General features: G+C 40.4%; 1 protein-coding gene, 1 long non-coding RNA gene and 1 pseudogene across 4 annotated transcripts in view; 2 read left to right on the top strand and 1 right to left on the bottom strand.

Moving 5' to 3' along the window:
- The window catches only part of RCAN3 (RCAN family member 3), a 44,367-nt gene that overhangs the window by 20,133 nt on the left and 1,709 nt on the right, over positions 1-22,525 (top strand). For 2 of the 3 annotated variants that reach the window (XM_073903169.1, XM_073903170.1), the window contains exons 3-5: positions 7,468-7,645; positions 8,741-8,908; positions 9,993-10,302. In XM_073903169.1, the coding sequence (XP_073759270.1) occupies positions 7,468-7,645; positions 8,741-8,908; positions 9,993-10,177 (531 nt within the window). In that variant the 3' untranslated portion in view covers positions 10,178-10,302. Of the gene's footprint in view, positions 1-7,467; positions 7,646-8,740; positions 8,909-9,992; positions 10,303-22,525 lie in introns of those variants that run through there. The other variant, XR_012381340.1, reaches the window with a different exon arrangement.
- LOC141374445 (uncharacterized) lies at positions 7,504-10,049 on the bottom strand. Its single transcript, XR_012381341.1, has 3 exons — positions 9,985-10,049; positions 8,741-9,520; positions 7,504-7,645 (listed from the first exon to the last, which is right to left on the bottom strand). It is a non-coding gene; the product is annotated as an uncharacterized lncRNA (long non-coding RNA).
- On the top strand, positions 10,298-19,147 carry LOC141374444 (heat shock factor-binding protein 1 pseudogene; annotated as a pseudogene).

The raw sequence follows: 22,525 nt of genomic DNA, 5'->3' as shown, positions 1-22,525 counted from the left end.
CCCCCCCCCCCCCCCCCCCCCCCCGCACAGCCAGGTCTCCTGGGAGGGCATGTCCCCAGGTGACTGCTCCAGCAGTGTGGGGCATCTGAATCACTAAAGGACTATTAGGAAGGGTGGATTCCACCCTTCCAGTGGCAGCCTTCACAGTACGGGCCATCCGGTTCATGCTGTGTCACTGCCGTGCATTCACCTCTTTCTTGGGGAGTCCACATCATACAGAAGAGCAGCTATTTTTTGTGACCACGTAATAGCAAGTGGGCTGCTGGCAAAGCCCTGCCCTGTTTCCATCAGCAGCAGTAATAGTACCCACTGTTGTCCTTCTAAGAGCTGTGAGTATTCACTCTGTCCTCCACAATAACCCAGTGAAGTGGGTACTTTTACTGTCCTCAATGAACAGGTAAGGAAACTAGGCATAGCAGACGTAAGCAACCTGCCCAAGGTCACACAGCTACATAACAGAGCCAGGAGTCAAATCCAGGAAGTCTAGCTCTAGAGCTCCCTGTTACTTGAAAAGATAAATGGTTGGTAGAAGCCGTCAGACCTCCTTGAAGTTTTCTGTCCAGGTTGTGGATTCCTCCTGAGGTCTTCTTTTGTGGTCTCATGTTTGAAGAAGGGAACAGTCTCTATTAAACTGGATGAAGAAAGGAGTATTTACCCATGATAAAAAGCTAATGAGCAGAGAGCTTCTGTTGCTCAGGAATGGATGGGGTGTCTACTTGGGTCCTCCTCTCAGACAGAGGAAGGTTTGGTATGTTCATCAAAGCTAGTGCTCTGTCACCAAAGTCACAGGAAAGAGACCACCGTGGTGATGAGCTGTCAGAGCACCTGTATCCTGGCCCGCACCGTTCTCCTGACTCCCGAGAAGCTTGAGGCTGGATATGAAGTTCAAGCCGAACCTGGGCTTCCCTAATCTTTCCTATTTCATCGATGGGGAGACCAGGAAAGAGGAAGTGAAGGTTCAACTGGACATCCTGGAGAGCAGAGTCGTGGGTTTCCTTGTGCGTTAATGTACAATCCTGACCTTGACCACTGAAGCCTGGGTACTTTGAAGAGCAGTCTGGATGCCTGACCCCATTTCCCGTGTGCCTGGGGAAATTCACATGGTTTTCCGGAGAAGAACTCACTTGTGTGATTTTTCTCATCTCTGGTGTCTCGAATCAAAACAACGTTTAAGCCCCAGCACCTGGACGAGCTTACAAACCTGAAATGTTTCATGGGCCATCTTGAGTCCTTGGCTTACATAATGCTCGGCGGTAACCGGACTGCCTCTGCAAGATGCCCAACAGCACAGTGCTCGGTGGGGCAGGAGAGGACATGCTGAGCGGGACAGAATTCTCTGCTTTTCTCCTTTATCTGCTCGCTCCACAGGTTTGTTCCATCTGGCCCTTTCCTCCAGGGGGCCTTGCTGTCTGCTTCTCTGTCTTCTCTGCTCTTTTCAATAAACAGCCTACCTTTAGGCTAAAGAGAAAAGGCCATCACTGCTGCTGGGGGGCTGTCAAGATCTGAGATCTCATTGGATGTAGGGGCCCTGCCTGCCACCTAACCAGCTTCACTGTTAGGGCCACAATTAGGTGTGATAGTGTGGTTGTGGATCTCATTCCCCTCCTAAAGGGACAAACTATTTTCTAGGTGTTTGGAGGCTGGTGATTGGCCACCAACCTGCTTGAATGTGGCCTCTGCATCGGGCACACATCTTCTGGAAAGGCACAGTCACACACCCACATCTTTCTCAACTAGCCATGGAAAAAAAAGAAGTTTCTAGAACCAGGATGACTACTGGTGACTAAGGATGCGTTGTCCCAAGTGAAGATGGAAATAGTAGCCTTGCTGTGCTCCTGGCCAGGTCAGGGGCTGACACTGGTATGCAAGGCTCTGGCCCTGACAGGCTGCACTCAGCAGTGGTGAGGGCTTCGGGGCCACCTCCACAGCTGGTCCACAGCTCACTCCAGTAGCCACCTCCTCCCGCCCCATCCCCCCTCTTGTTTTCCCTCTTCTTTTGTTTTTATTTTTTTAACATTTTTTAAAAAGATTTTATTTATTTGACAGAGGGAACACAAGCAGGGGGAGTGGGAGAGGGAGAAGCAGGTTTTCCGCGGAGCAGGGAGCCCGATGTGGATTGGAGCTCGATCCCAGGACCCCGGGACCATGACCTGAGCCAAAGGCAGATGCTTAATGACTGAACCACCCAGGTGCCCCTCTTCTTTTGTTTTTAATTCGGTGATACTTGGCCTGCAGTAAAATGTACAGATCTTAACTGTGCAGTTTGGTGAGTTTTGACAGTCTCTACCCGTGTAGTTGACACTCCCCCATCAAGAATATTTCCATCACCACCCTAGGACCAATTTGTAGTTTGTTACCATCAAAAATGATTTATCATTGGTTTGACTACTTTTCTTGTACATGGTGTAAGGTTATCATAGATTTGGGGGAAAAATCCTAGCCCTCTAAGAACTTATGTTCCAATAAGGCAGAGTATGTATCTGTAAACATATAAACCATTAAAACCTAAAAATCAATACTGAACAGATAGTCTCCCATATTTTCTTGAATTTTAATTCAGTTTCATGCCTCTTTCCGATCTGGAAAGGTATTGAAGGCAACATGAATGCTATGAGTGAACAGTTATAGAAGGTTTTTACATTTTCTGTGTGTTCTGCTCCCCTTTGGCACTTTTGAATTTAGGGCCCAGAACTATTATAAGTACTCAGATGATCAAAGTTTTAAATTCACCATGCCCAGGAGTTTGGGGGCTTTCTTCCTGGTAGTCAGCAGTGATGTTGAGAACCAAAGGCACTTGCCTTTCCCCAGGTGGAAATGGAGGCCTCGTCTCTGACATCTGTGAACCTGCTGGAGAGATGGAATTTTCTATTTCGCATTTGTAGACAGAGAATGTGAAAAATCTTTTGCCGTAGGACTCCAAAGATAATTTCACAGCTGAGTGGATTGAAGCATTGCTGCTTCTCAACACTGAAAGTGTTCTTAACGTGCAGACATGGTGGGCTCTTCAGGCTCTTATGTCCAAGGCAAAGGGGTGCAGCAAAATCATTTTCTTAATTTATTCCTCAGTGAAATTGATAAGCCTCGCCTTCGCTGTTTTGGGTTGGAGGATAGGGCAGTGGTGTTTCCAGAAAGGTCAAGAAATATACACCTAGCCGCTGCCCTCACCTCCCTGAAACCAACCTTCCCATAAGACCTTTTCTATTCCTCTCTCCTCATGACTTTAGTCAGCTTGTTACCCAGCTGGAAAGTACTTTTCTGGAATTCCTAAGAAAGCTATTGGTTACATGTCGTCTTTACATCTTTTAAGTGCAAAGTATTTGTAGTCCTTTTTACTGCTGACTAATTGCATGGGTGATTTCAGCATGTGAAGGCAACTTCTGGTCTATATTTTGTGGAAAAGTTCTATAACAGGAAAAGCCTTGGGGATTGATTTTTAGGCACTATTAACTGTCTTATTCCTATAGATGTACTGCCCGAAGGGATACTAAGAGACTGCTAGGAAAAGAGAGTGGTCCATGGCAATTTGGATTTTCTGGGATCTTCCTTTTCTTGTCAGAAGCAAATGTGCAAACATCACCCTTTAACAGGACGGTGTTTGTTTTAATATTGCTCAAGAATTCAGAAACATATAAAAGTGAATTATCTCTAAAACAATTTTAAGGAGAAAAGTAATACTTTTGTTTCTGAATGAATTGTTTCTCGCCAGTTATTCTAAGTGCATGTCGATAGATTATGACCTCTCTGCAGTCGTCGGAACCCTTGTTGTGCTCACGCTGGGTCGTCAGGGGCAGCCTCAGGAATCCACCTGTCGGTACCTGTGCGTTCACAGGAGGGTGGAGCTACCAGCCAAGGGCTCTCACATTGTTGCTCACAAGGAAACGGTGATCATTTTGCCTCTACGTTAATTCGTATTCTGTACTGCGCCTCATGGCGAGAAGTCACACATTTCTCAAACTGTGTTATGCTCCATGAAAATGGGAGAGAAAGAGAAGGATCTAACAAAACTTAGAAGAAGCTTACTGATTGGCTTTGTTTTTGTATAATTCAGAATCCATTCACAGGTATTTGAATTTAGAAGAGAGAGACCCATAGAACCCATGGCTATCACCTGCATGTTACATTCGGTTACAGTATATTTCTGGAGTGAGAAAAAAAATGTTTTGAAAGGAATCGGATGTAATTAGCAAGTAACTGTTTCATTTGCGAGATAGTGTGTTATTGTAACTACAAAAAATTCATTGTTGTGGGAATTAGGAATAAATACATGGTCCTTTTACCCTCAGCAAGGGAAATTGTTTAATGTACAGCTTGACAGAATACAAATATAAACCATGCTTAATTCGGTCTTCCCTACTTTCCATTTCCCCTGCCTTCAGTATTGATCCTTCCTTCCTTCCTTCCTTCCTTCCTTCCTTCCTTCCTTCCTTCCTAGGCTCCATGCTGGCCCTACTCATGAACACAGGGCTTGAACTCATGACCCTGAGATCATGACCTGAGTGGAGATCAAAAGTCAGATGCTTAGCTGACTGAGCCACCCAGGTGCCACATTTCTTAACTATCTCATGTGGGAATTTTAATACTCACTTAGTATTCAAAATGTGAGCATCCACCAAGAATTAAATGAAATGTAATTTCACAAAATCTCAATTCTAATTTTTTTAAAAAGTGACAAAGCCAACCACCCTTGAAATGGATGCTGAGGAAAATCTGAAATGTGCCTAGAAGTGTTAGTAATTATTAGTATTTAATATATTTACCTGTGCACATTTATTTTTAAGAACCGATGTGCTATGTGAAAGTCCTTGACTATATCTATAATACGTATTTGTCCATATTACTCTAATATGTAGAGATAATATAATAAATAAAAACAGACTTGATCTTAAAGTTCACCTTCCTTTGAAGCAGCTTGTGATAAGTTGGAAGTCCAGCACTTAGTGTAAAGGTCTGACATACAGTTGGTTGCTTAATATACATTTTTTAAATGAATGAGCAAAAATAATATAATTTTTAAGCAGATGGTGTTTTCTGAATTATAAGGGATATTTGAACATTAAAAGAATATGTATTTGATCACAAATCATTTTATATTTTGTCAAACTGAGGAGTGTTGCAAAGTGGTAGGAAAATATTCAAAGTGAGAAAAGTTAACAAATGATTTTTACTTCAGTATCAACAAATAGTTGAATGATCTTCACAGAAACCAAAAACAAAGCTAATTTACAGGTTCCTTTATTATGTTACTACTGGCAAGCCTAAGGAGTATTTCTTAAGGTATTGAGAATTTTCTTAGGTCTATTTTGTTACTTATCATTTATTAAACTTTTGCATAAAGATGACCAGTAAAGAGAATTTAATGTTGCTATTCTGGTAATTGAAATTAGCTTTTCTCATTATTCTAATTTATTAACAAATGTGAATAGGACTGTTTTTTTTTTTTTCTCAGCCTCATAAAATGACTCCCTCTTTCCTGCTCTATTTTATCCCAAAACATTTAGGATGTACACACACACACACACACACACACAATTTTACTTTTTACCAAAAAAAATGATATTTTTGTGGAATGACATATTCCCAAATAAACCTTGAGAAAAAGATCTCATTGTTTTGCCTCTGTCAAAGATGGACTGTGGCTATAGGATATAATGCATCTTTAGAGAAGGTACTAAATGCACATTAGCATCTTTCATAGAAATTTTATCCAGAGGGGGTAAATAGAAAAAAAAGAGAAAAATCAATTGAAAAGAAGGTAAAAAAGGGAGAGACTATGAACACAGAAAATCTGAGAAAAGTAGATAAAGCAAGATGGTAGACATCCAAAAATATCAGTCATCACAACAATGGAATAAGTCCTCCAATTAAAAGCCAGTGATGTCAAAAGGGCACATTTATATAAAATGTTCCACTGAAGCTAGATCTCAGGGAACTCTGCCATTCCAGACAGACCTGGGATATACAATTCTAGAAAATACAGTCTAATGTAGAGTGATAGAAAAATGGTAGTGGTTGCTGGTGGGGAGGGGGGCGCCTAGTACATAAACATTGTTTGTGCTGAGGAAAGACTTCAGTGGGAAAGGTAAAACCATAATACTTTGAGAAAGCAACCTAGGAGAACATCAATATGATCTCAGAGTATAGAAGGATTTCTTAAGACACAGAAAACACAGAAGGAAGAAAGTGATAAATTCAATAATATTCAGATTTAAAACTTCTATTTCTCAAGAAAAAGAAAAAAACCCACAATGAAAAGAGCTGGGAAAAAATAGTTAATGGCCATTTAATTGACAAAGAATTAGTATCTCTATGGAACTTACATGACTCAATAAAAAATGCCAACCCAGTAGAAAAATGGACAAAAGATACAGGCATATCACATTTAGAGGCATCCCAAATGGCCAGTAAGCATGAAAAGAGGCTCAATCTCTCTCTCTCTCTCACTCACTCACTCTATCTCTCAAATAAATAAAATCTTAAAAAAGAGACTCAACCTCATTATTTAGAGAAATGTGAGTGATAGCCAAACTTAAGAGCCCATTTCATAGTCTCTATCTCCCGTTGATAAAAAGTCTGTATCAAGTGTTGGCAAAGATACGAAGCAACTAGAACATGTATCTGCTGGTAGAGAGTAGACTGGTACAAACACTTTGGGAAGCTATTGGTCATTATCTCCTAAAGTTAAAGATGTGCCAACTCTAAGGCCCAGGAATTCCACTTACTGGTATGTCCAGTCAGAGAAACTCATGCATTTGGGTACCAAGAGATGTGTGCAAGAATGTTCAATAGCACCACTGTAGTAGAAAATACGAGGCAGTCCAGATTCCAACGGCACTAGATAAATCACGGTATGGCTTTACAGTGGAATAGTCTAGCAGCAGGAAGGAATGACTTACAGCAACAAGGAAGAATCTTAGGAACAAAATGTAAGGAAAAAAGCTTACAAAAAGTTAACAAAAGAATACATGCAATGTGATTAAGTCTTCAGGGATACAAACAAATGTAAAACTCTACAGAAAAGCAAGGGAATAATAAGCACAAAATCCAGAAATGGTTGCTTTGAAGGAAGAAAGAGATGGGTTGGGAAAAACAAGTCTGCTACACTGGGGACTTGAAAATGGTACAGTGTTCTTGTTCTGTGATTGGGCATGTTTGTATCTCTGTTTATATCTTATATTTATTTCACAATACTTTACATTTGTTCATTTTATAATTTGAACCTATACCATACTTAATAACGTTAATTACTTTTAAAGTAAGTGCAAGTTGCAGAATTTAGCATATGACAACGGGTTACCTGTTCTTGTACACCTGCAAAAAAGTACTCTTTTTTGGAAAAATGGCAAATCATGAGTTCCATCCCATTACTTATGTTTAATGATTTAAATTTCCTTTGGCTAAAGGTTTTCCTCCCCCCCCCCCCCCCCGCCCCGCCCCACCTCCCCTGCCCTGCTGCTCCTCAATTTTTAGGAGAGATTTGAAGCACTTTTCACTGTCTATGACGACCAAGTGACATTTCAGTTGTTTAAAAGCTTTAGAAGAGTCAGAATAAATTTCAGCAAACCCGAAGCAGCAGCAAGAGCACGAATAGAACTCAACGAAACGGACTTCCACGGGAAGAAGCTGAAGCTGTATTTTGCACAGGTACCTCGTGACGCTGTTCTCTCAACCTCTTTTCCTCCATCCCAAAATACTATCAATCCTCCATTTTCCTGATGAGTATATCAGCAGTCTTTGAAATAAACAATCCTAATCAGGAAATGATATAAAAATATTTTTCCTTTATTTTACAGATATATAAATATTAAGGATATTTGCCCCCCCCCCCCACTTTTTTTTTACTTATGCTAAACGTTAAAGGAATTCCATCTTTCTGGCAGCTTTTCTCAACTGGGGTTACATGAGGGGGGGAAGCCCTGACACCTTAAGATCAGTGAATTGACTTTCCTCCTGTGCATCTAGAATCTGGCATTTGGGATGTGACAGCCTTGGAAGAATTGAGAAAATAGTCGCTGAAGTCGTTTCTGTGTTCTGGGATTCAGGAGACACCCCATTGAAAATAGCTGCCAGCCTGGGGGCTGACCAGGGAGGTGGCACAGCACTGCGGAAAGGTTGGCCCAGGCTTTGCAATTGCAGAGGAGCTTGTTGGTTACCAAGAATCACCTATGCTTATTATTCTAATTCTGCCTGGGTAGCACTTGCAAACCAATTTTCCTCAGAAGAATTGAGGACATAAAGGCATTAGACCTCTACTCATTTATTAAGTGCGCTCTTTTATTTTCAACGAAGTATTTTGGCCTTAGCTTTCAAACTTAAAAAAAGGGGTTTGTTTATTGTCTCATGCTCCAAATGAAAATGTAAATGAAAGTTGTCAAGATGTTTCTTGGTGGAGCTATGGAGACGGTATAACCTATCTCTTCTAAAACTGGAATTCAGAAAAAGACATAGATAAATACAATCGGAATTCAGGTTTATTACCATTCATTGTTTGTTCGTCTCCTTATCGGTTCATGTTTTCATTCGGTGGTCGTTTATTGGGCACCCGGGGTGCATGGGCTCTGTGCCATGCACTGTGCGCTTGGCCGTGAACCACACAGACCCAGCTGCCGCTGCTGGGAATTACAGACTGCCAAGGAGAAATCTTTCCTTTTCTCCAAAGAGGTGTAATGGTTAGCCTCACGATGAAAATGAAGAAACAGCCCAGTCACAGGCTGGTTTTGAGCATCTCCTTGCCCACAGGTACAGATGTCCAGTGAAACCCAGGACAAGTCGTATTTACTGCCCCCGCAGCCGGTCAAACAGTTCCTCATCTCCCCTCCTGCCTCGCCGCCTGTGGGGTGGAAGCAGGGGGAAGACGGAATGCCTGTTATAAACTATGACTTACTCTGTGCGGTTTCCAAACTGGGACCAGGTAATATACCCTTACCTTTCCTAATTTTTTTTCCCAAGAAACTTTTGAATTAAAGACCATATTCCGCGATCTGCATTCTAGCCAACCAGTGGCAACATGATCAGAGTGGAGGATAAAGTCACACAAACCTGGGTTCCAACTCTAGTGTTTGCTAACTTTGTGATTTTTTTTTTTAAGATTTTATTTTTTTAAGTCATCTCTACCCCCAATGTGGGGATCGAACCCACAACCCTGAGACCAAGAGTCACACGCTCCACAGACTGAGCCAGCCAGGTACCCTGCTAACTTTGGGATCTTGAGCAAGTTACTTAGCTTCAGCTTCTGAGCCCATTTTCTCATCTAAAATAGCGATCATAATAGCTACCTTTCAGTGTGGTTGATAAGGATTAAATGATACATACTTGATAATAAACATAACCGCAATTCTAACTGCTGCACATCGTCAGTGAATGTTAGCTACCTTCTCCCTGGTCCCATCAGAGTACCAGATAGACTTCTATGTTGAATACTTCTTTCAAGGAATTGATGGCAATACTATATTATTCCTTCCAAATTCTTCTCTTATAGTTATTGTTCATTTCTTCTTTTTCTTCTCTTTGATTTCTTTCATTCCTTTAAAATAATCTAGGAAATCAGTGCCTGGCTGGTTCACACTAGTTGTCCACCTACAATAATGTTATGTCTCTTAGAAAGGGATACAAAAGGCATTTTGAAGGGAAGTGGCTTGGTGGTGTTTTTAGACATTAGAGCAATGTCGTGCATGTGTGAGGTCTTATAATAAAGAGATTGCTGCCTGGAACCGTACAGGTGTCTCCCGAGGGAAAACTGAAACCATTCTAAAGTTAAACAGGTTCACTCCTACCGTCCGTAGAACAGTCATTAGCATTTCCATTTTAATTCCCGAGACCTCAGTCCTCCCCACCAGCTAATTTCTTCAAAGGGCAAAACTGTCTAAGAACCTTAAAGGCGAAAGCGAGGTAAAGTGCTCTGACATAGGATCTAAAAGCCAATAATTGGCAATTAAAATAAGAGTAGAACAAAGTTTCAAGAGACAAACTCCTCTTTCTGCTGCTTACCTCCCCAGGAGAGAAATACGAGCTCCATGCTGGAACGGAGTCAACGCCGAGTGTGGTGGTTCATGTCTGCGAAAGTGAAACTGAAGAGGAAGAAGAAACAAAAAACCCCAAACAGAAAATTACCCAGACGAGGCGCCCCGAGCCTCCAGCCACAGCACTGAGTGAGCCCCAGACCTTCGATGGGGCACTGTGAGGCCTCTGGCTGGTGCCAGGCAGCCGCCCCCGGGGGCTCCGCGCTGGAGGTCCCTGCCCCTTCTGGCGCACCGTGGCTCGGCGTGTGTGGGTGAGGCTGGGGGCATGTGTTGGGGGGGTGAGGCTGGGGGCATGTGTGGGTGGGGCTGGGGATGTGTGTGGATGAGGCTGTGTGTTGCCACCACACCCGCACTGAGGACATGGAGGTAGAGAGTAGCAGCTGATTTTACCTGTTCAAAATTTTAACAGCTATTCTGAACAGCACTTTAAATGAAAGGATCAGCCCCCAACATATTGTAACTCTTGACCATTTTTAAGCAGTAGCAAATTAGGAGATTTGATTCCTGGCTCCCTCCAGCACTGTTCATTTCCCTGATTCCATGTAGCATGGCCCCCCAAAACTAAAGCTGTAGTCCCCCGAGTGCAGTACCATTTCTGTGAACTCAAAAATAGTCTCACAATTTTAATAATCTCATGTGGGTATTTGGTAATGGTATAATAGCTTCCAGCTAATCTATTGATCAAAGGTGGTTATTCCACATACATGAAATTTTTTGCACAAGAAGAGATCTGAAATCTAGAATAATTCATAGAGAATCATTTTTCTCCAGTCATTTTTTCTTTAGCTTTGGGGAGGAAAAGCCAAATTCACTTTGACCATTGGACTCAAGTGACACAAATCCGTGTACATGTTACTCTCTTCCCTGTTACTCTTGCTTGAGAGGAAAGTGCCGTACAGACCACTGTCCCTGCTGCGTCGTCCCTCCCAGAGAACTACTTTGGAAGTGGGACGTGCCGCCCATAAGTTTGACTGATTATGACCTCAGGGGGCCATGGCGGTCTGCTGTCTGTGACCGTGTGCTAAGCCCGTGGCATCCCCAACTGTCCTCAGCCAGCGGTTGAGTTTTTTAATGTTATACATGTGTGTGTCATTCAGAGACTGCAAATTAGAAAAGGTAATGATAAGATTTTCAGAAGACCATTTTTTTTAATTGTCTCTTTAAACATTTTCCAGTTTGCTCTGAAAGAAAAGGCACACATATTCTTTTTCTATGAATCAGGGAAAGATGGGGGACATCAAGATCATTCTGTTCATCAGGCTTTGTTTTTGGTGCAATATTTTACCCTGGCTGACAGTTGGCGTTTTCCCCTAAAACAGAACTGTTTCTTACTGGTATTTCAGGAGTGGATAGTTGAAGCTCCTAAAGCAGAAACAAGCTTCTTTTTACCTTTCTGTGGTCTGCTCAGACCTGGCAGTCCCTTTATAGAAAAGTCTCATAACGAAGAAAACTTTGCTTTGGTCACTTGCCTGTCTTCTCTGTATGTCACATGTCTGGAGCTCCCTGGTATGTGTGCGAAGGGGCTGCACACAGGAGTTTGGACTGATAAACCAATGTGGCCGCCACTACCCAGAAAGAAGAATACAGAAATTCACGCCGTGGTGTCCGTACATTTTTGGTAGCATGTTTTGTGGTTTAGAGGTTCTTATTATGGTAGGTTTTATTTCTGAGGACTTAAACCATATTGCCAAAAAAAAGTTTTATATTTTTTCTTGCCCTCAAATACTCTGAGATAATAAGCTGTCCTATTTATATATGTCTACCCCGGCTCATTCTCAATATAAATTCAGTTGAAATTTGTGATTCCATAAGCAGTTTATTAAATTCAGATCATCATTTGGCAATTTAATGACAGCCACTTAATAAATTTACTTTGCACTCCAAATTCACCATTTTGCCAGTGTTTGATCTTATCTGGTTGCAGTAACTTATCATTTGCAGAATGGACCTTGTAAGTCAGGAAATGTATGTATTTTCAACAGTTGAGAATTTTAAAATTTCCTTTTAGGTAATATTTATTAGCTAATTTTCTAAGTGATCAAAATCCATAATGTTTTGTTATTTGGCTTGGCTTTCATGGTCTTTCTTCCAATTAAAGAATAGTCTATTCCTAACTTACATAACCTGTTTTTAAAGTCAAGCAGTGCAAATATTTCTTTTCTCTGTATTTATTTTTTTGAGAGTATTGAATAAGTTGAAGAAAAACTTAAACCAAAATAAATATATATTAAATACAAAATATATATTATTTAGTATATACACATATTAAAGTTTTCTGAATGGAGAACATTGATATTTTCATTCTTTCCATAAGGTGAACTCTAAAAGAAAAAGTACTAAATGCCCATTAACTTTTGAATATGGTGAAATCAACCAGGATCTCAACAAGTATTAGGGTCTCTGTCCTTGGCAATTTTATATCCAGCTCACGTAACCATCTTGTAAGAGATGAGTCTCGTGTACTTTTTTAAAGTTCCTTTTAATAAGTTTAGCTACATTTTCTTTTTGGAAATTGAGTTATTACTTAGATTTAACTCTGATAGTGTAGTAGCCTTGCTCTCTTTAGAAATCGTAACTTCATCTCAGGAATCAAATTCATTAGAGCATTGTGAGGAAAGAAGATGATGCTTTGTGTTAGGAAAAAAGCATTTGTGAAGCATAAGAAAATCCTAACACTTTATAATAAGGATAGTCAACAGAACCTGCAGTGCAGTGGTGCTTTGGCTCCTGTGTTCTAAGCTCTTTCGACATACCCGCCTGACAAAACTGGAAATAAACCCATTTAAAAAGTGCGCTCGTGTGAGCATCAACTCGTTGAAGGTGCTAAGAGACAGAATCAGTAAAAACAGTTCCCTTGCCTTGGGGAGCTGAACATCAGGAGGAGAGCAAACTCATCTTACATTTTGCTTCTTCATACTTCATACACTAAACCTAGCCACAGAATGGAGAGCCCAGGAAGTTTTATGTTCACCATAAAGGCTTAAATAGAACTTGGTGTGTTCAAATCAGAGCTGCCAAGAGACAGGGCAGGATCAACCATCCTTCTTCTAGAATATGGGCCTTTTGTTTCCCACTCACAGCCACTGTATCTCTTCAGAACGTTGTGATAGAAAGCAAAGACCTTAGATTTCCTTAGAATCCCAGTCATAGTGCCGAAGGCGACTTTGGGGATGACGTAGTCTACTCCTCGTGTGACACAGATGAGAAAACAGAGCTGACACGTCTTATTACGAAGGCCACGGGGACTAGATTGGCATTCCCAACTCCCGCGCTGGGCATTTTCTCCTTTATAGACAGACAAAAAAGGGGAAAAGAATTCTATCTCCCCTGAAGGGATACAGTGAATTAGAGACATCTGGTGAAGGCAGTGACTCCGTCTCATGAATGAAATCGATGTTCCACGTTTTATGTTTTTGTTAGCATTTTACTGTTGGGATTGGAATCTACTTAAATAATGTTATTTTGGTAGCCAGCAGTCATGTTGACATTTTATGTGGGCCTTCATAGGTTTTAGTAGTAATGAGATTAAATTACAAATAGTCGTACTTGAGATGTGACTCTAATGAAGCAGCATGAGCGCTCCCAGGATTTGGAAATAGCTTGCAGTGGAACGGCACCGTCACTCAGTGCTTCTAAAATGGAGCTCTGGTAAAGACTGAAGACTGACTTATATAGACTCTTTTACAGACCATAGCTTTATTCTTAGAGGGGAAGATCTCAGACATAATTAAGCAGTGGAAAATGTATGAGATTCTTTGGTGCATCAGAGTTCCCTGTCTGTGGGTAGCTGTCTTTGCTCTGGAGCCCTAGACTTTGGTCAGCCTTCCTTTGGCCACTCACTGTGCTCCTTTTCTACACACTTGCATTTACATCCTCCTGTACAAAAACAAATTATTTATAAATGTGACAGAATAATGGGATGAGGGGATTAGTTGCCTCCTAGCCGGGGAGGGAAGTCCATTGTTAAAGAAGCTCACTTTTTAAAAAGTTAAGTAAACGTGAAGAATAAGGTTTATGAACCCTGTTCAACAACTTACTAAGTACTCATTTATTTTATAACCTCCCCTTGGGGTATGGGTCCGCCAGATGCCATTGTTGTCTCTACCCAGGAATCAGGGGAAAATGTTAGTAACTTGAAGGGTGTTGTTATTAATACCAAATACACAAGCAACAAAGCAACAGAAGATTGTAATAACTGCTAGGTTGTACTGGCCAAAAAGATTGTAAAAATGGTCATTTTCAAAATAGACGTTTCCAGCCAGGGTTAAGAAGAACTGATGTGGGGCTGAGTCAAAGTGTCTCCATCCATTTAAGTAAAAGCATAAGGACCTGTTACTAAACTAGGCATGCGTGGTCTGTCTTGTGAACTGTGTTTCCTTTTGAAGCAAAACCATGTCCCGCAGACTCCTGGGAGTTCCTGCATAGCTTTGACTGAATGTTCACACTCGTCACATGGAAGATCTCTATCTATGCAGAGAATACGTGTTTTTCCCGTACTGTTTTCTATGTAGTGCCCAGTCTTCCTAACCCATACTAGGGACTGAGGAGAGTCAAGGTGGCTAATGCTGTTGCTACCATCCCCCTCCTGCTCCTTCCCCCCCGAGGTGGGGGCCCCAGAAGGGCGCCGTCCACGTTTCTGCTGTATCGTGCACGTCCTCCAACGTGAAGAAAAATTTTTCACTCATTTCACTTCTCTCTTCATTGAACTCCAGGAGGTGAATTTATAATTTTATCTGAACATGTTTGCGATCTTGTGTTATATTCTGGGGAACATTACTTTTCTGGTACTATAAATTGTAGTGAATATTCATTGTACTTTGAAAACCTGGTCAGTAATTTATATATATATATATATGTATTCTGTATTTTAGTGCGCCTGATGTGACAATCCATAGTTTGTAGTAGTTCGTTATTTGTCAACTTTGGCTCTCCTGTATTTTTAGGACATTTAAATGCTCCCTGTTCTCTCAAAGTGACAAAAGCAGAAGGTAATGTTTTTTGGAATCCTTGTGATTACGTGTAACAAGTTTTGTTTTTAAAGCTAATAAAAATAAAATTAGGGGTTTTTAAAAAATCAATCCGTTGAATTGAGTTCTCTGTAGTATTTTCGATAAATATCATTTACATTTAGGTAATAGCATAAAAAAGACAGAAAAGTGAACTGCGATGTTTGTTCCTTTAACTAGATTCCAGTTGAGAGTTAATACGGACCTGAGTCAGAGCTAGAGGTGGTGACTCACTCACTGCCAACTCTGGAAATAGCCACAGTGGTTTGAGTTCTTTATCAAGAAAAGTTTCTACCCTGGTTTATCCTCAGTTAAAAATGGTGCATTCCAGGTAAAGGCTTATGTGCTCTCATGGTTTAAAACAAATCTCCAAATCCAAATATCAAAGCTAAAAATGACTGTAAAGTTTATCTAGTGTAGTGATTTTTTTTAATATATACTTATTATTAAGCCATGGAACTCTATTCTTTGTTCAGTGAAATCTTACATAAAGTTTAATGTACTTTACCAACAAGAGGGTAAGCAGCTGTTCTCTTTGAAGGGGGTAAGGGAGAAGTGGGGACCCAAAGGGTATCTATCCTCCAACCGCCAGCCCCTGTGAGAGCTCAGCAGCACAGTTCCAAGCACCCCCCACATCCCCACACGCGCCTTTACAAGTAAATGGTCCAGGAAGCATTGCCAAATTCACACATCTGGATGGTAGCTAACCAGGGACTAGAAACATAGTTTCTGGCCTCCATCCCAGGTGGACCCTGCTCCACTACTCTGTTAAACTGAAATCATTAATTTTTCAGGAGAAAAATATTAGGATTCAAAGGTTCTTAGAATTGTCAGTGTTAATGTTCGTTTCAGTAACGCTAAAGCAGAGCAATTGGGGACATTTCTCCTTTAACAGATGCTTTTCCAAGATGTGTTCCTGGGCGCTGCCTCCAGGGGGAGCTGGGCTCCCAGTCACTGGGGCCTTGCACGCCGCTTCAAGCCCAGTTGTATTCCTGGCGCAGAATGGTCTTGGCATGAGATTGCACTTGAGCTGAGGATTCCTGGGCTGAAACAGCAAATTGTAGAACCACTGCACATAACCAGAGGATAAAGTGATTTTTTAAATGAAGAATAGAAAATACAAGAATAAAGGTTTAAGTAATTTGCCTCATTAAAATAGGCTGACTTAAATATTGAATTAAACAGTGTAGGTGTCAGAGGCCAATTATCACCAAGACACATGTTGAACTGGATAGCAGGACTGAGCAGAAATTCCCTCTGCCTTCTCTGAACACATCACAATATGGTTCGAATCTAGAAGGAGAAAGGATTAAAATTCTCGTACACATGGGCAACATCTCAAATCCTGCCAGACTTTCCCCAGTCTTCGGAGACATAGAAGGTGTAAATATAAATAATTTGTAGAGTAGGTATTTTGATAGGTTATCTGGGAAAAGCTTGTGGTCAAAATGTTTGGAAAAGTTGAACAGTTTCTGTATTGCAGTGCTCCTAAGACCTTTTTAATTTGTGCATTCTGCGTCTCCAAAAGGATATACTGTGTTTATCAAATCTAATTAGCTATGGAACCCTTTTGTCCAGAAGCATTTTATTGTACAGCTCCTCGAGGAATTTAGAGAAACATTCTACTAAAATCTTGGGGCCTGATTAAAGGATAGGTCTATGAATTAAAATTTCTTTATTTCTCTAAGCAAGAGAACTATAAGATTGGGCATCAGAAGGAGCCTTCCTGATTTAATGAATGGGAAAGCCAAGTTGATAAAACTATTAGAATCTATAAAAGCTCAGCAAAGTTGCCAAACACAAGAATAACTTAGAAAAATCAGTAGCATTTCCTTATACCATCAATGACCAAAATACAAGAAGCAATAAGCTAACACTCATAATTGCAACAAAACATCAGCATAAACAAACTTTCAAACTCTAATAAGGACTTGGATAATTTAAGTACACACTTTTAAATGGGATAACTTCATATTTTAGGAATGTCAAAGTTTTTCCAAATTATAAATGCATTGGAATCTGTCAATATTCCGGCTATATTTTTATAATACACATTAAACTTATTCTAAAACTTGGATGGAAGAATAAAGAAATAAGTAGTTAAGAAACCTTAAAAAGAAAAAAGATGGAGGACTTGTCCTGCCAAATACTAAGACAACCTACAAACTTACATGAGTTTAATGCAAGAAAAATCAAATTTTTTAAGAAGAGTAGAGACCCCTGTGTCAACACGAGAAAGTTAATGTACAACAAAGAGCCATCATAAATAAATAGAGAAAGCCTACACTGTCTAGCCGATGGTGTTGGGAAAATGGGCTTAGTATATGTAAGTCAATGAAACTTGGTTCCCCATCAAACATTGCATACAGAGATGGACTCCAAGACGGGTTAAAGACTGGAATATGAAATGTAAAACTATAGAGTTAATAGAATGGTTTGTAGGAGAATACCTTTGTGACCTAGAGGAAGGGAAAGATGATAAAACTTTAAAAAGCATAGGCTATATGGTAATAATTTGATGACATCAAAATGAACAATTTAGAGTCAATAAAGACTGCCATGGACAATGTTGACAACAGGGAGAAGATATTTTGCAATCTTAATATGGAATAAAAAACTATAATATGGGGCGCCTGGAGGGCGCAGTCGTTAAACGTCTGCCTTTGGCTCAGGTCATGATCCCAGGGTCCTGGGATCGAGCCGCCATTGGGCTCCCTGCTCCGCAGGAAGCCTGCTTCTTCCTCTCCCTCTCCCCCTGCTTGGGTTCCCTCAATAAATAAAAATTTAAAAATCTTCTTAAAAATTTAAAAAAAACTATAATATACGAGGTGATTTGGCAAATCCAAAGGAGAAGCAGCCCAATAGGAAAATGGGTTTAAGGATATGAACAGCAATTGACAGAAAAGTAAAGTTAGCCTGCGAGAGACATTCAAACCCAGTAATCCAATTAGTGTAATTAATGCAACAAGATGCCACTTTATACCTATTAGACTCTCAACAATGTGAAAAGTAAATAATGCCCAGTATAGCCAAAAGGTGGGGATATAGGACACCTGATGTAACACAGGTGGGCATGTAGACTGGTTTAGTTACTATCTGGCAGTACTTAATCATATCAGTAAGAACGAACTCTCTGACTCAGCAGCTCTGCTCCTGGAGTGTGTATGTATCTATCCCAAGGATATCCCAAAGGTATTCTCAGACAGGTCCATCAGGAGACATGCTGAGAATGTTTATTGCACCATTATTTAAGGAAGCAAGCTGGTGTCCCCTCCTGGGAAACTGACAGTATGGAGAACTGTACAACAGAGTAGCCATATACCCAGCTACATGGATGGATCTTAAAAATAGACCCTAGGTGACAAAAGTAATCAGTGAGATGTGTGTAACACTTGCATTACATAAAATACATAGTAGTGCATTGTGCAAGAATATACAAATAAAAAGATATACATTGCACACATATATACATACATAAGAGGCATCTTATATGGATCAATGATGATGGTGTGCTGTGAACTTTGAAGTCTGATTTACTATTAGACTTTATATAACCTTTCTAAAGTTATTAAAAAACTATCAATACCAGCCAAGCTGAGAACCAGAGAGATGGCCGAGACTGACCCCAAGACCGTGCAGGATCTCGCCTCAGTGGTGCAGACACTCCTGCAACAGATGCGAGATAAATTTCAGACCACGTCCGACCAGATCATTGGAAGAATTGATGACATGAGCAGTCGCATTGACGACCTGGAGAAAAACATTGCTGACCTCATGACATAGAGCTGGAGGGTGAAAACAAGATCCCTGCCACACCAAAGAGTTGAAGCAGGTGGCTAATTCCCCCTGAAGTCCAGAACACCATTTTTACAAGCCAAGAGAAGACCGAATGGCTTTCTGAAGCAACTGCTGTGTGTAGACGGATTTTCTACCTTAAAATGTGTGTTCTTCTCACCACGTACTATATAGTTAGTCTGTAGAGTGATTCTCTCCACCAGTTTCTTGAACATGGTAACTCCACATTTTGGACCTTGGTCAGTCATGCTGTTAAATATTAAACACTAAAACTTTGGCGGTTCCTTAATAAAATTGTCACATTTAAAAAAAAAAACTATCACTGTCTCATTCTCTTTCCTCCCCTGATTCTACATTAAGTTTAGTTTTAAATTGTGTTATTTCTCTCTCTTATTGCTCTAGAAGAAAATATTTTGCTGTGATTTATTTAGGTGAAATCCAGATTTTATTGGAGATGTTTATGCCTTTTCGGATAAATATTTCAGAAAAATACTAGGTGCCACCTGTTCTGTTGCTAGATGTGTATGTATAAGTGCTTTCTCCAACTAAGTTGTATAGATTCTTTATTAAATGTACTCCCACGTGGAGGGGAAAAATACACGTATCACTCACTCTTCTCTGAGCTACAAATTAATAAGCATTGCATGTGGTTCGACTCTAGATTCACCATTTTCTTTTGCTTCAAAGAAGTAATCAAGTTCATTCTTGGCCTGGTGCTATCTTCCTTTAATGTGTTTTCAAATAATTGAGATCTTTAATGGGAAATTATACAATCCTCTGTCCTAGAAGATTTTACCAGGCCTCTTGGCCCCAAAGGAGGTAATCAGACCAAAAATGATTTCTTGGAAGTTGCCTGAGTGAATCCTGTGAATAAAAGGCATTTTAGGGGCAAATTTACTCATTTTCTATTACTTACTTCCTTGATACCTTTGGTCACTTCCCAGACTATTCATTAGAAATTTCTGGCAACTGTTGGAAAGTCTGGAACGGAGATTTCTTCTCCTTTGCAAACGAGGAGCAGCCCCTGGGCGTTGATTTAGCTGTTCCACCTTCTCCCAATGTCAAAGACTTGGCTGCTTTTTGTTCTCTGATTTACTTATCAGGCACCCAGAGGATTAGGTGGAAATAACCCGGTCACCCAAGTGTGTTGAAGGTCACAGAACTGTAGTTGGAGACTGCTCCCAGAATGGGCGAGTTAGAGGATTGTGTGGGTGAGCATCTTATCCTATCCCTCTCTACAGGGTGAACTGAATTCATCACAGAGCAGAGGGAACCCTGCCTGTGGCAGCCTGCGTGGTTCAAGTCATATTCTCTGCTTCTGTGGCATTTATATAGCTCACGGGGCTCATTGACTCCATTATGGTGAAAGGTTGAGACGCGGGGGGGGGGGGTTGAGCCAAGTTTGGGCATCTTAACGCTGACCAGCCACGCTTGCCAAGTGCTTCCTTACTTCTTGTGTCATTTATTCTTTTTTTTTTTTTTGTAATTTTTTCCCCCAGTTTTTTGAGAAATAATTGACATGGGTCATTTTTTCTGAACAGTTAACCTGTGAGGCAGGTCCTGTCCTCAGCTGGTGCTAGGAAAGCCACATCTGTAGAGTCAGCCTCCAGTGAAAATTCTTTTAGTTGATTGGTTTGTATCTTTTACTTTTTGACTCCTTTTTGGTTTGGTTTTGTTTTATAGCCAAAATATAATCAGGAAATATGTAATGATGAAATATCTTGCTTTCCCTGAAACAAGACTCAAATTGGGGAGATTGTCTTTCATCCTGTTTAGATTCCATAAATCCCTGCATTTTCCTGGTTGCTCCGGAGAGTCAGCCACCTAGGAAATACCCGCTGATGGAGTCAGGCTGATACTAAAGCTGAAAAGAACCACAGGGTGTTGAGGACATTCTTATCCAGGAAAAAAAGACATTTGTACTTTGGTCCTGGTTGTGGGTAACTTAAGATAATTCTGGTTTGCTTATAGCTCAGGCCCTTCTACAGGATGGCAAACCTTTACAAAAAAATTTTTTAAAGCGATTAGGATTCCAATAATAAAGAGAAAAACATGAGAAGTACAATAAAGCTAGCTTTAGATGATAACATATGTATCATAGTATTTCATTTATTTAAAAAAACAAGCCATGTTTGCACACACAGGAAAGAATGGAGGGCTATACGTTGAAATATTTTTTTTAGATTTATTTATTTATTTTTAGAGGGAGAGTGAGCGAGTGAGCACGTGGAGGGGAGGGGCGGAGGGAAAGAGAATCTCAAGCTGACTCTGCCCTGAGCATGGAGCCCCCCACGGGGCTCGATCTCATGACCCTGAGATCACCACCTGAGCCAAAACCAAGAGTCGGATGCCTAACTGACTGCACCACCCAGGTGCCCCACCCACACTGAAATATTTTTAATAGTTCTGTCTAAGGGAATTATGGATAATCTTTATCTTCTTTTGGTTTATATTTTATATCTGTTTTTTAGAATGGACAAGTAGGTAATAAGATTTTTTAAAAGCATTTATAGGGGAAGCAGGAAGTGGTAAGGGGATATATGGAAACTATACTTTCTACTCATTTTTCTGTAAACCTAAAACTACTCCAAAAAATAAAGTCTGCTATTTTTTCAAAGGCTGTTCAGATAATAACCTCATGACCTACCGACTTTAAAGCTTAGTGCTGAATTTGATGCATTAGTTTTAGTAAAGGAACCTAGGAAGGGGAAAGTAATTGTTTTACTCTGTTTAGGGTGTTTTAACAAAATACTATAGACTGGGTGCTTATCGACAGCAGACATTGATTTCTCATGGTTCTGGAGGCTGGAAGTCCAAGATCAAGGTCCCAGCACAACTGGTTTCTGGTGAGGACTAGCTTCCTAGTTCATGACGGTCGGCCAGCTTTCTGCTATCGGCTCACAAGTGGAAGGGACTAGATAGCTCCATGGGGCCTCTTCTATAAAGATACTAATCCAATTCTTGAGGCCCTTACTCTCATGACCTAATCACCTCAAAGACCCCACCTCCTAATACCATCATGTTGGGCAGTAGGATTTCAACAGATGAATTGGGATGGAGGGATCACAAATACTCAATCTATAGAAATAACTAATTCTGTGAGTGATGGTAAAATATCTATTTATAGGTCAGGTTTCCCCCACAAAATACATGCTCAAGGGCAGAGTGGGTGCCTTTGTCATCTATTGAGAAGACACACAATAGATGCTTGTTGTATAAATGAATGAACAGATGAGCGCCAAGAACAGAGTAAAGCATTTACTCAAAGACACTCGGCCACATGCATCCTCTCTTCTTCCTTATGTTTCCTTACAAGTTGTGTGACTTTTCCTAACAAAGATAAGAATATGTGTTTAAAGTCATTGCAAGGAAAAATAAACATATAAAATCATTCCAAGAATAGGAGAACAAGTGGGGGGGGGTGATTAAACATAAAGAAAAATGCATATATGCAGTCCTTTTAAAGCCAAAATACAAAAATTTGCTTTTGAAGTTAGTGATAGAAATCAGACTCTTGTTAAAAAACATAACTGTAATGAAGGAATTAAGTCACATGCATTATGCTCTGACTCTTAAGTTGAAGTTGTGAGTAACAAGACAAATAATCCAATTTAAAAATGGGCAAAGGAGCTGGTGATAGCTTCCTAGGGTGGACAGAACAAATTACCACAAACTAGGTGGCTTAAAACGATAGAAATGTATTCTTTC

The sequence above is a fragment of the Callorhinus ursinus genome, unplaced genomic scaffold (assembly GCF_003265705.2).
Source record: "Callorhinus ursinus isolate GAN/ISIS: 27379988/994484 unplaced genomic scaffold, GSC_fseal_2.0 scaffold18, whole genome shotgun sequence".
In the NCBI taxonomy this organism is placed as follows: Eukaryota; Metazoa; Chordata; class Mammalia; order Carnivora; family Otariidae; genus Callorhinus; species Callorhinus ursinus.
The sequence above is the reverse complement of the archived record's forward strand: the minus strand, read 5'-3'. Positions and strand labels throughout refer to the sequence as shown.